Source organism: Mustela erminea, chromosome 4 (assembly GCF_009829155.1).
Source record: "Mustela erminea isolate mMusErm1 chromosome 4, mMusErm1.Pri, whole genome shotgun sequence".
Classification (NCBI taxonomy): domain Eukaryota; kingdom Metazoa; phylum Chordata; class Mammalia; order Carnivora; family Mustelidae; genus Mustela; species Mustela erminea.
The window spans coordinates 33,874,622-33,892,759 of record NC_045617.1 but is presented as its reverse complement, the minus strand read 5'-3'; the positions used below and the strand labels follow the sequence as shown (position 1 = coordinate 33,892,759).

General features: G+C 37.1%; 1 protein-coding gene across 2 annotated transcripts in view; it reads right to left on the bottom strand.

Moving 5' to 3' along the window:
- MMS22L (MMS22 like, DNA repair protein) overlaps window positions 1–18,138 on the bottom strand; it is a 129,320-nt gene that overhangs the window by 9,865 nt on the left and 101,317 nt on the right. Inside the window, exons 19-22 of one of the 2 annotated variants that reach the window (XR_004284838.1) lie at window positions 17,430–17,589; window positions 12,611–12,780; window positions 9,471–9,682; window positions 6,223–6,313 (exon numbers count right to left, since the gene is read on the bottom strand). Coding sequence is in view for 1 of the 2 variants with exons in the window: in XM_032338996.1 (XP_032194887.1) it covers window positions 6,223–6,386; window positions 9,471–9,682; window positions 12,611–12,780; window positions 17,430–17,589 (706 nt within the window). In the remaining variant the exon portion in view is untranslated. Of the gene's footprint in view, window positions 1–6,222; window positions 6,387–9,470; window positions 9,683–12,610; window positions 12,781–17,429; window positions 17,590–18,138 lie in introns of both variants that reach the window. The other variant, XM_032338996.1, reaches the window with a different exon arrangement.

Here is an 18,138-nt window from a genome sequence, read left to right as displayed (position 1 = left end):
TTTCTCACCACTGACTCATCTTGGCACCCTTGTCAAAAAAAGTCCGTTGACCAGACATATGGGTTTATGTCTGGACTCTCAATTCTAATCCATTGACCTACATCTTTCTGCCAGTACCACCTACTGTCTTGATTACAGTTGCTCTGTACTGAAGTTTTGAAATTAGAAAGTGTATCTTCCAACTTTGTTCTTCTTTATTATTTTTTTTTAAAAGACTTATTTATTTGAGAGAGAGAGCATAAGCTGGGGTAGGGGGAGAGGGAGAGGGGGAGAATCTCAAACATTCCTTGCTGAGCATAGAGCCCAATATAGGATTTGATCTCCTGATCCTGAGATCATGACCTGAGCCAAAACCAAGAGTCAGATGCTCAAACCAAATGGGTGACCCAGGGCACTCCTGTGCTTTTTCAAGATTGGTTTGGCTCTTCTGGAGTTACACTGTATTTGTAGATCAGTTTGGGGAGTGGCACTACCTTAACAATATTACTTCTGATCCATGAAATGGAATGTTTTCCCATTTATTTAGATATTCTCTAATTTCTTTCAATAAAGTTTGGTAGTTCTCAGATCTTAAGGTTATATTTCTCTTTTTAAAATGTATTTTAAAATGTATCTCTTTTTAAAAATGTATTCCTACTTGAGTTTTTTAAAAAATGCTATTATAGAATCATTTTCTTAATTATGTTTTCAGATTTTCATTAAAAGTATATAGAAATGCAAAAAAAAGAGTATATAGAGATTCAATGTCTTGTTTTTGTATCCTGTAAACTTGCTGCATTTATTAGTTCTAATACCTTTTATTGGAGTGCTTAGGATTTTGTATATACAGGATTGGATCATCTACAGATAGGGATAGTTTTACTTCCTTTTCAATCTAGATATCTTTTAATTAATTTTCCTGTCCTGAGTAGGACTTCTAGTACAATGTTGGATAGAAGTGGCAAGAGTGGACATCCTTGTCCTGTTGCTAATCTTAGGGGAAAAGCATTTAAGCCTTCACCATTAAGTATGACGCTAGCTATAGGATTTTCGTAGATAACCTTCATCAGACTGAATCATTTCTCTATTCCCAGTCTGTCATTGTGTAATGTTCCTCTCTATTCTTGATAATTCTACTTGTTCTGAAGTCTGTTTTGTTTGAAATTAATATTAGCCTCTACAGCTTTGTTTTGAACTGTGCTACCATTTTTCTTATCCACTGTCAGTCTCAGTCATTTAACTGGCTTATGTAAAGCATTCACATTTAAAGTGATTATTGATATTGCTAGATTAACAACTACCATACATGTCACTTTTCTGTTCATTGTGCCTGCACTATTTTCCTAATCATCTGCTTTTTGTCTGTTTTCTCCAAAGGTTTTGTTTTTTTAAGGAGACTCCACACACAGCGTGGAGCCCAGTGTGGGGCTTGAACTCATGACCCTGATAAGGGTCAGTCTGTTCAGATTTGTTTTCTTGTTGTGAGGGGAGGAGTGACGACTTTCAAGCTCTTTACATGTTGAAGTGGAAACCCAAAATCCTCTCAACTATACCACTGAACTGTCTTTTTCTCTCTTCATTTCTCTTGTTTTTTTCTTCTTATATTTTGGTACTCTCTTGTCAGATGCAATTTGAGAGTCATTAAACATAGCAACCCCTTTATCATTATAAAACACCTCTATTTCTAATTAACGATTTTTTGGTCTATGGTCTATTTTGTCTGATATTAGTATAGCTACTCCAGCTTTCTATGGCTATAGCTTGCAGGATGTATTTTTTCTTTCCTTTTACTATTTTAATCTTTGAATCTAAAGTTGTTTCCTGCATAGAGAACATAGTTAGATCTTTTTATTTTGATCCATTCCAGTGATCTCTACTTTTGATTAGTTTGTTCAGTCCTTTCAAAACTATTTTACTGTTGATATTAGATGGATTTACATCAGTCATTTTACCTTTTGTTTTCTAAATGTCTTGCTTTTTTTCCTCTCATCTCCTTTACTGCTTTTGTTTTGCATTATGTGCATATTTTAAAACACAGCATTTTATCTTCTTAAATGATTTTTCATTGGTTTTGAGTTATTTTCTTAGGAGTTGCTCTAGGCTTACTGTGTACATCTTATCAGAGTTTCAGATTTACATGAATTTAATTCCAGTGAAATACAGAAACATTATTCTTATATAACCTTTCCCTTTCCCATGCTATTGTTTTTATACATATTACCTTTGCAAATGTTACAAACCCAACAATACTTAGTTATTTTTATTTTGTATAATTTTATGTCTTTCAAAGAAGCTAAAGAAAAAGAGAAGTAAGGAAAGCAAGTCTGTATTTTTGCTTTCATGACATGCTTTCATGATCATTTCTAGTTCTCTCACAATTGTTCCTATCTAGCTGAGTTAATATCTGAAGTCATTTCCTTAGCCCAATACAGCTCTGCTCCCACCACCTCCTTTGTACTGATATTGATAAATATATTGCATATCTATGTTATAGGCCCAATCATACATTATGTACATATTTTTTTATATATCATTTTATACAGCTGCTTTTTAAAGCCATCAAGAGAATAAACATAAAGAAATATATATGTAAGCTGTCTTTTACAATTACATAATTGCCTTACTGGTTTTCTTTGTTTGTCTTGTGTGGGGTCACTTGACTTCAGCTCTTAAGAATTTCCTTTCTTATAAGGCTGGTCCACTAACAACAAATTCTCCCAGTGATTATCTGGCAATGTCTTTTTTTGTTTTTTGTTTTTCTGCAATGGTTTTATTTTATCTTCACTTCTGAAAGGTAGCAGTTTTGCAGAATAGAGGATTTGTGGTTGACAGCTTTTTCTTTGATCACTAAGTATTAACCTACTGCTGTAGAATTAAGTAGTACCCCACTAGTTAATTCTGCTGAGAAGTTTTTTGCTGACCTGTCCGGGGTTCTGTGGTAAGCGATGAGTCATCTTTTTCTTGATGTCTTAAAGATTTTCTCCTTGCCTTGGCCTTCAGCATTTTTACCATGATGCATCTCACTGGGGAACTTTTTGGGTTTATCCTATTTGGAATTAGCTGAGCTTCCTGAATGTATAGGCTACTGTTCGTTAATAAATTTGGGAAGTTTTCAGCCATTATTTCTTCAAATATTTTTTCTGCTCTTTCCTGCCCTCTTCCAGCATTATATGTATTATGGTGCACTTAACTGTATCCCACATTTCTCTTCATTCTTTTTTTTTTGAGACTGCATAATCTCTAGTCATCTATTTTCAAGTTTGCTAATTCAAATCCATTCGTGAGCCCCTCTAGTGAACTTTTCGGTTTAGCTCATGTACTTTTTAACTTCCTAATCTCCATTTGGTTCTTTTTCATAATTTCTGTCTCTTTACTGATATTCTTTATTTGATGTGACAATATCATTAGACCTTCCTTTATTCTGTTAATCATGCTTTCCTTGAGTTCTCTGAACGTACTATAATGGCTACTTTGAAGTTTTTGCCTATTAAATCTAGGATCTGATTGCTCTGACAGTTTCTGTTGCCTGCTTTTTTCCCATTATATGGATCATACTTCCGTTTCTCTGCATGTCTTGTAATTTTTTGTTGTTGAAAGTTGGGCATTTTTTAATGAAGGCTATTCCATCCAACTCCCCATGAAGTCTCTAACATTGCCTTGCGCTGGTACAACCTTGGGTACACCCAGAGTGTCCATTCTAAGGCAGTGATTTTGACCGGGTTCCCTTTGTCCTGTTTTCCGATCAGACCCGGCTGTGACTCTCTACTCATCAAAGCTGATTACACTATTGTTTTTTATAATGTCCAGGGGTATAAACTGCATTACAGACTATCTAATCAAGTTCAGGCTTTTCTAAAAGGACAATTTCTGTGGGCAGTATTTGAGATTTGTTCTGATCCAAGGGCTCTTTTCAGCTGTGTCTTTCACCATTCTCTCACCAAACTAGACTGTCTATAGAGTAGCCTATATATCCAATGACTCTATTTTATTCTCCTACCTACTGTCTATCACCACAAACTCCACTGTATTTGACTGCACCCTTAGGCTTGAACTTTTTCCCACTGATTTGCAAATGAAGTCGGTTCCTTTGGGAGAGATTCAGGAGTTTTCTGCTCTATGGTCTGCTTCTCCTCCCTCTGCCTTTCTCAGGCAAAATCTCAGAGGCATGGCTCTGGTGCTGGGGAGAGGGCCAGTGGTGCCCAATGAAGGACATACCCATACAGGCGCTGAGTACTTGTGGAAGGACAGGCAGGAGCCCCAGGCATCCTTAACTTGCTTCACTTGGCGGTGAGTTCATACCTTTAAGCTGTGGCAAGGATGAATGGTACCCCGGTATTCTCAGTGTGTTATACTCCGTGTACTATATGCATCCCACTAGTGGGGGCTGAGGGAAAGAATGGAGCCCCCACTTCTCAGCCACACTTGCCTGGAATACAACCTCAGCATCAGGTAGCATGGGGGTGGGATGAGAAATATTGACATCCTACCTCTCACAGGATGATAGCCCTCCTACTGGGAGCTGGGCAGACAGAAAGCCCTAGGTTCTTGGATCACCAGTCTGAAGTTAGAGTTTCTGTCTTACTGAGCTGGGAGAAGTAAGAAGGAGGTAGTCTTGGTTCAAATACCATAGACTCCTACTGCTTTACCAAGTTTTAGCACATTTTCTTAAATAAATGTTTCTCCATTTGCTATATACCCTTAGGACTATTTTCAGAGAATTTAAATTATTTCTTTTAAGTAATTTCTACCAGTTTTTCTGGGGAGTAGGTCAGCAGAGCTCCTGACATTATCATGCCAGAAGTGGAATTCTTTTAAGTTCTTGAGTACGGGTTTTTGAGTGGATGGTATATTTAAAATGCTCTTGGGCATATACCTAGGAGTGGCCTTGTGGAGTCATTTAGCAACACTAACTCTCTGTGATTTTACAAATTATTCCTTTAAACATTGAGACTACAAGGAAAGCAAGAATTACTTTAAACATTGAAACTACAAGGAGAGCAAGAATACAAGGAGAGCTACAAGGAGAAAAAAAATCTCAGCCACACACACAAATCTGTGTTTAATATTGCCTCCTCAGCTAATGAAGACAGCAATGCAGAGATAGGCAATTCGGCATCCTACCCATCTGGAACGTGTGATGCACTCACCAGCTAGATGTGCACAGCCAAATTCACCCTCTGCACCCTGGCTTCCTTCCTGATAAATATCACTATCACCAAAACAAGAGGCTAGCTAAAATTTCAGACTGTCTGCTCTGTCTCAGCAAATTTTTGTCTTGTACACCACAACAGGCCTTCACTGAAAGTATGCGTAAGTTTTCGATGAGGACAAAATTTCTAAAGAAGAAACGGGGGTCCATCTGGGTATTTCTGAATACAGAAATGCTACTATCAGGTAAGGGCATTCTATATTAACACACAACAATTTTTTTGTAAAATCAAACTTGGGAGCAGGGAAAAAAACAGAACATTTTAATTATTAAAATAAATATAGAGTTAAACAAAATATGCATAAATTTTGAGCTAAAACAGAAAATTTCAAAGACCTATTTGAGCTTTCAGCTACCACTTTGAGCACTGCCCTCAGATTCTTCAGGATACACATTGAACTCACTTATCACAGCAGTTAGATGTACTTAGGTAGAAGAATCTGAGGAGCCCTGCCCTGAACAATCACATTATAATGATAACACGCACACACTTACACACACAGCCTCCTATTTACATTAAAAACTCCTTCAGGATAGAACTATGGCTACTATTCTGCATATTCTCAATAAGCTTATTAAAGCATGCTACTCACAGTGGGGATGAAATAAATGATATTTTAAAGTGATCCCTAGCAGTAAGGCTGATGAGACTGAAAACAAAAGGACGAGGATCAAAGGATCCTTACAGGTTTGCCTGTGAAATCAGCTTAGATTTTCTGGCAGAAACCTGAACAGAAGAACTTACGCTGACCCCTCACCACATGATATGTGAGAAGTTGATTTAATACTGCAGTCAGATTAAACAAATATTCTTCAAAAGGTTAACAAGTCTAATCAGAGAAGGAGCCCTTAAATAAACTGTTTGCCTTGGGGGAAAAAAACAAAACAGAAGTAAACTACGCTGAAACATGTCGGTTTTTAACCATTTTATCATGCTCAACCTCAGCCATCCGCTGGAGTTTGTTTTTTAGCCACAAGGTATAGAAACTGATACCACATAAAGAGAAGTACGACAAACACAGATTCAGACTAACCTTGGGGTTCACTGACCAACACCAAGCATTTTAAGACGCCAGGCAGGAGCAGTTCAACCTCAGAAATGTCTACGTTCGTTTCTTTGAAAAGCTGCAGGATGAAGGCCAGAACAGATGCTAAGCGAGGAGGGAGCAAAGACCCTTTAAACTCAAAGTAGGACTTCCTAAAAAGAAGCACAATTTTGTTTTGTCTTCTGGTTAAAGTTTCATTGAGCAGAAACACATGCCATACACTTTAAAGATACCAACAAATTTTACCCCCCAAATTAATAAAGAACAATTTTTTAAAAATGTATATTTTAACCATGTTATCCTCAAACATAAAAATTTAGGAGCAACGATTGCACAACCTTGCTGTATTTTAAGGGCCAAAGAAGAATACAGACATGAACTAAATGTAAAAAAACTGATCTTTAAATGAACTTAATCAAAACTCAAACAAAACCTCAACAAAACCTAAACAAACAAAAATTTTTTTCCCTTTCTAATATAAGCCCGATTTCCTCGATCAGCTCCTCAACAATGCAACATTTTCTTTAATGTCAAATTTGCATAAAGAAATCTCTCCTCACATTTATTTATTTAGGGATTTGGGAAGGGTCTTATTTTTCCAAATCAATAAGATGACCGTCCTAGGAATTAGCTTCCCATTTCAGCTCTACCTCTTTCCTTCTTTTAGGAGGTAAAAGAAAAAAAGAAAAAAAAAATCAGAAGTAATTTAGTATTTAATATTTTCTCTCAAAGCAAAACACATTTTAGCATTATAAGTCAACAGAGATCATAAAGATAAATTTATCTTACTCATTTTTATATCTCTACCTTTTAAGCATGTGTTGGCTCATAATAGGTATTCAGTGTACACTTAAGTGAATAAATGAAAGTGGGAATTGCTCAGTTTCTAAAAGGTCTAGACAACATGAAAGATTGTCAAATACAGCTGAATCTAAGTCAGACATCCATATGTATTTGCGAAGCAATAAAATTTGCCAAAATGAGCCATGGAAATCACTAAGGATTATAAAGTCTTTTTTTTTTTTTTTAAGATTTTATTTATTTATTTCTTAGAGTGAGCACAGGCAGACAGAGTGGCAGGCAAAGCAGAGGGAGAAGCAGGCTCCCTGCTGAGCAAGGAGCCCGATGTGGGACTCGATCCCAGGATGCTGGGATCATGACCTGAGCGGAAGGCAACCACTTAACCAACTGAGCCACGCAGGTGTCCCAAGGATTATAAAGTCTTAAAGGGCAGGAACTATGTTTTCACCATCATTTCTATTCCTTACAGTGGCTTCCAAAAATTCCGTATCAGTGGATGCATTCAATCTTTGAGGACAAAGGTTTTGTCTTTTTTGTTCACTGTTGAATCCCTAAACATTTATGTACACCTACAGTATGCCAGGTACAAGTATGAGAATGGAAAGGTAAACACGGTCTCTGAAGGCAAGGGGCTCATGTCTAGTGGCAAATTTGGACAAGCAAAAAAATAAAATAAAAAGGTTACTATAATATAATGTGATAGGTGCTTTGAAAATAACCCGGGAATTCTCAGAGAATCAGAGTGAGGAGCCTCAACAAAGACGGGGAACTGCAGGAGTAGAAGAGGACGGAGGGGCATTGTGGGTTTGGTTGCAGATCACCACAATAAAGCGAATGTCACAATAAAGTGAAATGAAGTTTTTGGTTTCTCTGTGCGTAGAAAACCTATGTTTATGCTGTACTGTAGTCTAGTAAGTGTGCAACAGCATGATGTCTGAAAAGACAATCTATATACCTTAACTTAAAAATACTTTATTACTAAAAAAACCTGCTAACCATCATCTGAGCTTTCAGCCAGCTGTAATCACTGGTCACAGATCACCATAACCAATACCAACAAAAAAGTTTGGAATATTGTGAGAACTACAAAAATGTTAACACAGAGACATGAAGTGAAAAATAATGTTGAGAAAATGGTGCCAACAGATTTGCTGGATGCAGGGCGGCCGCAAACCTTCAATTTGTAAAAAACAGTGTCTGTGAAGTGCCGTAAAACAAGGTATGCCTGTATATCACTGCAGCATCTTCCAGTTTATAAAACAAATTTCATAGGAAGCTAAATACCCCATGAAGACAAGGAAATAATTTTTATTACTGAATCTCTGCTGCAGTTAAAAGGTAACAGAGAACCCAAGAGGTTTCATTTATGCATCTAATAATAAAATGAAGTCATTAAGACAGGAGACTAACAAAACAGGACTTCTTAGTGTTTCCTTAGTCATATTCACATTCATTTTTTCACTTACTCTGTTTTAAAAATATAAATAACAGGGGCTCCTTGGTGGCTCAGTTGGTTAAGCGACTGTCTTCGGCTCGGATCGTGATCCCAGAATCCTGGGATAGAGTCTCACATCAGGCTCCCAGCTCCCTGGGGAGTCTGCTTCTCCCTCTGACCTCCCCTCTCATGCTCTCTCACTCTGTCTCGCTCTCAAATAAATAAATAAATTTAAAAATAAGATAAATAATGTGTTTTCTATAGTAGAGAATACACTTACTGTTTATCTGATAAGAACTAAAGAAAATATGTACCTTTAGGACATATATAAGGAAAGTAACATCTATATAGAGAGAACAAGCTATTTAAAAGAGCACTGGGGCACCTGGGTGGCTCAATGGGTTAAGGCCTCTGCCTTCCACTCCGGTCATGATCCTGGGGTCCTGGGGTCCTGGAATCAAGCCCCGCATCGGGCTCTCTGCTCAGCAGGGAGCCTGCTTCCTCCTCTCTCTGCCTGCCTCTCTGCCTACTTGTGATCTCTGTCTGTCAAATGAATAAATAAAATCTTTAAAAATAAATAAATAAATAAATAAATAAAACAGCACTGACTCAGGCTGCCATGAGCAGAAGTCATTTTAGTAAATTCTTAGATTTTGTTTCTCAGTGAAAATTAAAGTTTCCAAACTACCAGCATCCTAAGGGTTGCCAATACTTTGGGGATGTTTTGTTACTTTTTTTTTTTTTTTAAGATTTTATTTATTTATGTGACAGAGAGAGATCAAAAGTAATCAGAGAGGCAGGCAGAGAGAGAGGAAGGGAAGCAGGCTCCCCGCTGAGCAGAGAGCCCTATGCAGGGATTGATCCCAGGACTCTGATATCATGACCTGAGCCGAAGGCAGAGGCTTTAACCCACTGAGCCACCCAGGCACCCCAACTTTGTTACTTTTTAATAAAGATTAGTACATTGTAAATACCACTTGTTTTTAATATTTAGATGTACCTTATGACTTGTATGATGCACTTCTTTAGAGGTGTTATCGCTGGAGCAGCGGAGGAGTTTCTCAGTGCCAACAAAACAGGGTGTTGTCCGAGACCTAAGCCATGCGGTGAAGCTGGAAGAAACCGCCCAATGTACTGCTCAATAACACTCCCTAGCAGTTGGTTCAGATAGGCATTTGGATTTTGGGACTGACCACACACGATACATATGCCCTATAGGAGTAAAAAGAAAAGAAACAGTAAAAGGCAAAGTAAAAAAAATATATATATACATATATATATATTGAACTTATTAGTCCCTAGCATTAACATTCATGTCAGAATGTGTCACCCACAATCCACAAAGACATGGCCCGACATCAACAGGTAATGTTAATATGAGGCTCACGGAGTTGCTGAGCGTGGGTGAGATCTGTGCTGTGGTATCTAACCAAACATGTGTGCCTTTGGGGTATACGCAAATGAAGTAGGGGAGAAGTACAAGAGAACAAAGGAAGCTTCCTTCTTCCTCTCATACCCAGAGAACATGACCACCACACTTATCAACTACATTTATGTGTAATTTCAAAGCAATAAAATACATTTTTAAGTCAGTTTTTTTTTTTTTTTTAATGTGGGTACTGGTCATTTACTTGAGTGACACTACAGAATTTATACTAAAAAATATTCCATGGTAAGAAATATGATATGTTAAAAGAAAATTGACATAAGGAGAGAAATACAGAAGAGTACAACTCTGACTAATGACTATTTTAAGAGTTTCATGTGTCATGTACTGTGCCATGTGCTTTATTATCCTTTATTTCATTTAAATTTCTTAAAAAGACCCATGAGTTGGTATTATCACATCTCTGATTTTATAGCTGGGGAAACTGAGGTTTAGAAAAGTTAAGAGATCTCTTGACTTAATCCCTTCTATTTGTATAGAAATTAACAAAATTAACAAAATAATTCCATGTGGATTACAGTATTTGATACTTAGAAACAATGAAACCAATACCCTGAGAAACAGAATTTTTTTTCTGACGTTACTAAATACTGCATATTACTAAAATATAGACAATCACCAACACAATGACAAATCATGTACTAAAAATTCATTTATAATTTGGTACTTTGTGATTAGCAATGTGTTTCCCTAGAGAGATAATTAGAAATGTTTATGTCAGGCGCCTGGGTTGCTCAGTGGGTTAAAGCCTTTGCCTTGGGCTCAGGTCATGATCCCAGGATTCTGGGATCGAGCCTCACATCAGGCTCTCTGCTCAGCAGGGAGCCTGCTTCCCTTCCTCTCTCTCTGCCTGCCTCTCTACCTACTTGCGATCTCTGCCTGTCAAATAAATAAATAAAATCTTAAAAAAAAAAAAAGAAAAATGTTTATGTCTCCATTTTAGCTATAAATAAGATTATTTGTAATAAAAGTAGCATAGATCTGTTAAGACACTATCAAACAACTTGTGGGGGGAAAGCAATGCACACCTCTTTACCCAGTTTCTTCAATGTTTTTGTTTAAAATCACATTAGTAGAAGATGAAGAAGTAAAACATGCATATATTCTGAAAACCTGGAACACAGCTGATTATCTTTAAGAATTTAAAGGCATTGCTCTAAGTAAATTCTGCCAAACAGATAAATTTACCAAATTTTTCAAGTTATCCACTTACGAAGTTTTTTTGGGGTTTTTTGTTTTGTTTTGTTTTAATTAGGCTCCACACCCAACATGGGGCTTGAACTCACGACCTTGAGATCAGGAGTCCCATGCTACAATGACTGAGCCAGCCAGGCATCTCTAATACAAATTCTTGTACTATTTTGGCATAAGAGGGCCACAGAGAACATGTTTTTCAGACTCTCCTGCTGCCCAAGATTCTCCCCACCAATATTCCCTGATTGGTAACACTTTATCTTTCTGCTAGCAGACCAGCTAAACTTTATTATGTTATTACTAATACAAAATTAAAAAGCCAACTTAAAACTTCTTAAAAACTGTAAGAATCTGTTTAAGAAAATCCATCTGTGGAAAAGACTGCTTATTACCTAATCAAATTCTGTTCTCCCTTTCTTCTTCAAGCTTCCCTTCCTGAACCCCAAATTAAGAAGCACTTATCTTCAGTATGAGACACTAATGAATAACAAAGTATGCTTCCAACTCTGTGCTTTCCCCTGAATGACAGATCACTATTTCCAAGTGCCTACCCAGATATTGCACAGCACCTCAAATGAAAGCTGTTCAGATATCGATCATCACCTTCATCCCTACATCTCCAGGATGGCCCATGTTAGTGAGCCACACTGCTATCTGCGTAAGCAGCCACTCTGGAATCTAGGAAGCATTCTATTTCTTTCTGGTGCTGTGCACCATTCACGCAGCAAGTATTTTTAATCAGACTTCCTAAATGTTTCTAAAGTCTGCTATGTGAGTTCTGTACCTACTGGCTTTGTTCGAAACCTTCAGAAAATGAACTACTCATTGCCTTCCAAGTCTTCAACATAACTCCCATACCAGCTTCGATGTTGCCACCAGCATCACCTTGCTAACTTGTAAATATGATATGTCACTCCCCCTCCCCTATTCAAAATCCATCCAAACCCATCGACCATGCATTCAAATCCCCATGTAAAAGAACAAGTCCAGACTCCCGAGTGTGGCACGTGGAGCCTTCCAGTGCACGGCTCCTCCTACATGAGTGTCCAACCACAACAGAATTATCTGTTCTTCCCCAGCGTGTCGTACTTTCTTAAAGCTCATGCCTTTTACCGGCTGTTCCCTCTGACAGGACTGGTCCTTCAACTCTGACCCCCTCTGCTCCTTTACAGCTCATCTTCTTTACAGTATCTTCTCTCACATCTCTCCTCGCTGTCTGGCTGGCAGACAGCTGAGGCCTCTAAGGCAAATAGCGAGCTCACTACTGAGTCTACGCTAGTCCGCCTCCTGTCTCAACTTTAATTGCTTCTTGGGAGACTTTGCCTCTTCCATCTTTGTTTCCAAACAAAAGGAATTTAGAACTTGCTCAACAGAAGTGCCACAGGTACACACATAAATGGGAGGACAATGGATGGTTTTCAAATCTGCAGTTAGGATATTATTTTAAGGCAGAATTTAATTTTTTCTTTGACACGTGCACACAGCCACACTTCCTCTACCTGGAGATACAAAGGAAGGCTCTTCTGAATTGCAGTCAGCATAGGCGCCGGCAGCTCCTTCTCCTGCTGTAGCACGGTGTGCGGCAGCAGTAAACAATCGATGATCCGGAATAGGAGTTTCTGCGCTTTAGAGGTGGCGAAGATCTGTGCCCATGATTTAACCAGAATTCCTGACAAAGAAGAGGAGTAACGGCAGGTATGGTTACTGTCTAACCAGAAAGTTTTGCCATTCCATCATAAAATTTACGTTTAAAGGACAAAGTTCAAGTAAGCAATAGAGAGAAACATGTATTAAGAGTCAAAAGACAGATGTCACATCATGTATTTCGCTAAAGAGACAAAGTTTTCTCAGCATTCTGGGCTAAGAAAAACATATATTTCCTAAGCAACTGGCATTTAATTCATAATACACTCAAGCACACTATGTAATTTGGCTATACAGTATGTGAACATACAGATCACATGTTGTATTAATCAGATCTCTATTCTTGCTGTGGCTGCTAGGAAGCTCAGGGGCAAATTTATAACCCAACTTTAAGACCTCTAGAAGACCATGTATTATATACTTTTATGTGTGTGCTCACTCTCCCTGGGCTTCATCATGCTACTACTCCACATTTACTTTTTTGATACCTTGTCTTACAAAAAATTGTATAGGCTGTCTCAACCCAGTTTGCAACACAAAAAGATATAGCTAAATTTAATTGTTAAAGTAGGAAGAAAGGATTAGCTGTAACCTTGAAGCAATCACTTAACCTCCCTGAACTTCACTTTTTGTAACTTCCAATGGTTTAATATACACAGTGAATTTAAATTTTGATTTTGAAAGAACAGAAGCAGACATCTCCACTACATGAAATAGATTATGATTTCTTTAATGCTAGGAACCAGTTGCTACATTTGATGAGAATGGAGTTAAACAATTGAGCACCCTTTGTTTAGTAAAGTAATTTAAGAGCAGATAACCAGTTCCCATTAGAGTGTATTTCTGCTACTGAGGTCTTCTTTACTAAAACAAATTTAAAAGAAGCGCTTGCCCAAATGGCACAGAGATACATACACCGCATAAACTTTTATATTTTATTCCACCTTAGAAAGCAGAGGAGATGAAAAAATTCAAAGCCATTTCCATAAAACAAAAAGTTTAAAATTCAAGCTCTGAAGGAAAACAAAAATATGCTTTAGAAGAGTATATTGATGTTAAAAGAAAAAAGCCCAACCAATAATCACTTCTAAGAACAACAAACAGCAACATTAATCTTCTGTTGTAAAAGGAAATACAATAATCAATCATAAAGAAACACAATGCTCAGTTAGCAGTATTTTAAATAACGCTGGCTTGCTCCTCATTTTTCCAGTAGGTGGAAAACTGGTGAATGACAGCAATGTAAGAAGAACTCACATCCTAACTAACATTAATTTACCCGCAAAGGGAACTGCCATCACCGCTGACACCTGAAATGATTCATATCACTCTTAGGTGTCACACAGGAATTGACTTATAAAGAGCGAGGGGATTCCAACCAAAAATGCTATCATCTACCCTTGTATTTCATCTTTTATAATGGTTGAAACACTTTGCTGAAGATCTTAAGTTTTAGGAGTTCAGAGAAAGCAGAGGCAACCCATTTGTTTCACTGACAAACTGCAACTCTAGTTTTTAAAAAATATTTTTAAAAAAATATTTATTTTGGGGGGCCGGGAGAGAGAGAGCGTGAGTACAGGGGTGGGGGGCAGAGGGACGGAGAGAATCTCAAGCAGACTCCACCCTGTGCATGGAGCTTGATGTGGGGCTTGATCCCAAGACCCGGAGATCATAACCGGAGGTGAAATTAAGAGTCAGATGTCAACTGACTAAGCCACACGGGTGCTCCCAGAACCCTAGTTTTTTCAGTTTCAGTGAAGAACATTAAAATGTGTGGTATTAAAAAATGCAAAGATAGGGTACCTGGGTGGCTCAGTTGGTTGGGCATCTGCCTTTGGCTCAGGTCATGATCCCAGGGTCCTGGGATCAAGCCCCACATTGGGCTCTCTATTTAGCAGGGAGTCAGCTTCTCCTTCTTCCTCTGCCCCTCCCCCTGCTTGTGCTCCCTCCCTCTCTCCCGTGCTCTCTTTCAAATAAATATATAAATTAATCTTTAAAAAGATGCAAAGAGAAATAAATTTTTTAAGTGAAAAACTTTGAGCAAGGTTTAAATACGTAGTATAGAATTATAAAAAACTCTCTTTTTCCTGCCTACAAACATAACACTTATATAACTGATGATGCTGAAAATATAGAAAAATTGTAGGGTACATACTTGTACAAATGGAAGAGAGCTGTACTATAAGAGTTCTTATGTGTTTAATTATTTTCTACTCTATGCATATATCATGCCTTAAAAAATACAATAAGAGAACTGGGATCATTACAGTAGGCACTTAAAAATGTATTTATATAGTTTGAGAGTAACTTTGCTCATTTAGGAACATTAAAAGATACATTATGTACTATTAGCTAGGTTTATAAAATCATTATATTCCAGAAGCATTTATTTAGTATATGTCATCTTCCACATTGGTGAGGCTCTTCAGCTGATGTATCCCCAGTTTCCAATGCAGCGTCGAATGTGTAACTCAGGAAATGTTTTTATTTGTTCAAAATACAACGTGACAATGGGAACAAAAGTTCAAAAGAAATGGCTACTAACACAAGTGAGTTTAAAATTTAGTAAGGGCGTGCCACGTACACAAATAATTATAAAAGCTGGCGAGCTATGAAAAATGTCATAAGAGATAGCCAGATGAAGCATAATCAGGGAGACCAAGGCTACCTGGGAATATGGAAAATGTGGAATATTTGGGTTGGGCACTGAGGGTCATGGGTAGAATTTCAATTACAAAGATAAAGAATGACGGAAGATAGAAGAATGACCAACAGAAAAACACAGGATGGAAAAGTAAAAGGTATAAAGAGTGAGAAAAATGACAAAAAATGATAAAAAGAGGAAAAAAGTGGAAGATACTACTCATGAATCAATCCTTTCTCAGAAATTAGTGAGTTACAATTAAGACCCCAGATGCCTTAATCTTCAGTGTGATTTTATCAATAGTTTACACCTTTCACTAGTACTCTCGTAACTAGACAATGTATCCCCATTTAGGAACTGGCCAGGTAAATAAAACAGTTCCTACGGTTAATTCTTTCTCTTAAGTGAACAGGATATCCCCAACTCACACACTTAAAGAAGGTCCGAAACCTCAAAACATTATACTTGCTTCTCTAGTTGTTCTGAGTCTTTTACATATGGAAGACAGTAAATTATCTGTTCTTAATTTTTAACAAATAAATGAGGAACATTATACCAATATATTCTATTCCCAGTCTCTGAGATTTAGACACAAGCAAAAAATACAGATCTACGTTCTAGTAAGTCAAAACTCAACCACGTACAAAACAAAGAAGGTCCTCCATTCTTCAAAAGGAGAATTTTACCCTGAGTCCTCATATCACCAATCTGAATATGATTTTGCCATTAGTTATGACTATCATATATTTTGTAAAATAAAGGTAAATTCTGAAATCATACATTTAGCTTGGAAAAAAATCTAACAGAGACTAATAAATTATAAGGATGAATGCCGAAATACTTATTTATCTACATCTTAATATGTTAAATTTATAATAAATTATCACTTATTTTTTTCCCCCAAATTAAGATGCTTGTATTGCTACTATAGCTTTCACTACATTCCACATCATCCATATTTACACATTTTTGCATTCTCCTTTATCTTTCACAACAAAGATAAAAGGTTTCAGACAGCCCAAATCAGGTTTATTCATATGTTCACAAGATCAAAGGGAGCAGATACAAGGTTTAGGCCACAGAGAAATTAAAACAAAACAAAATAAACCCCCCAACAAACCAAAAACAAACAAACAAACAAAAAAACCCTTAAATTTTGTATAAAAACATCTAAGGAAATATTTTTCATTTCCTTTTATCCAGTTCCTATTTTTGGTTAGTAACATGGCTTTAGTGAACAAAGGTATTCAAATTACTGACTTCCTCAAGGATGAACTGTGCTGCTATAGCACAAGCACAGAAAAAGATTTCTTTCTGAAAGGAGAAAAATAGTATTGTGAGAAGCAGGATTTGAAGCATAAATATCTCTAGTGCAGTAATAAATTCTTTCCTGACATCCTTCAGAGCAGACCAGAAAAATAGAGGAGGGTGATGGTTTCCTGATATTTTAAATTCTAACAAAGCACAGATAAACATTAAAAAAAAAAAGTCTGTTTTAATTATCCAGATATTCACAATGTGAGTGATTCATGACAGACTATTGACAGCAAATTGGCATCAGCTTATTTTCTGTTTTGGTCATAATTAACTCTAATATTAACACAAGCCTAACAAGAAGAGGTCTGAAAGAGGTGGGGCAAGATAGTGATACACTAGTAGAAAGCCAATATGAATCACTGTAAGCTAAATCATTGTCTTCCAAAGTATTCTTATGATTGGGGCGCCTGGGTGGCTCAGTCCTTAAGCATCTGCCTTCAGCTCAGGTCCTGATCCCAGGTTCCTGGGATTGAGCCCCGCATCTGGCTCCTGCTCGGCAGGAAGCCTGCCTCACTCACCCTCTCCCACTCCCTGCCCGTGTTCCCTCTCTCACTGTGTTTCTCTCTGTCAAATACATAAATAAAATCTTAAAAAAAATTATTCTTATGATTGTATGGAGAACTGTGATGTAGCCTGTGTATTAATGTATTCCTATCTATCATGATACTATAGGTTCAACCTAAGGAAGTTTTAATAAAGCCAGGAATACATACCCATCATCCTATAAGTCAGTTGCAGCCCTGCGTTGGAAATTTTCTTTCCCAAATAAGGTTTTATATATTTTAATATTTCACCAAGGTATTCTAAGGACTTTGTGACCATGGCAGATTTATCAGAAAGTTTCTGCAGTTTCCCATAAGTAATACCAACAGCCTATTAAAAAAAAAAGGAAAAACATGATTTAGATTTCCAAGTTTTACACAATACTGACTTTAAGAAATAAAGAAAATTTCTCTCTCTACACACACCCCTTACATTCTTAAGTGCCCATCCTTACCTTTCCAATAAACGTTCACAGCAATTAAAAAAATGCCAGTAGAAAGAATTAAGTCTTGCCTTTTATAATTAAAATAAAATGTTTAACGAATAAAAAAATCAATGGAACTGATATAAAAGAGGTTTTATCAAATCACATCAAGACTCCCAAACATCCTAGTATATAAATGGCAATTACAATCCCCAAATTCCTATAAGGAAAATCTACAAGCAAGGTTACGAAATTCTTACAATGTAAGACCTCTATAGAGTTCAGTTCTGTGATATGGATTTTTACCCCCCTAAAATTTTCTTTATAAGCCATTAGACGTTAGCTTTACTTTCTCAGAGGAAAAATAATGAGACAGAATGGGCACAGAAGGCAAAATGGTGAGAGGCAGTAGGGAGAAATGTGAGGTGAGGCAGAGAGAGAAGGTGAAATGGCAA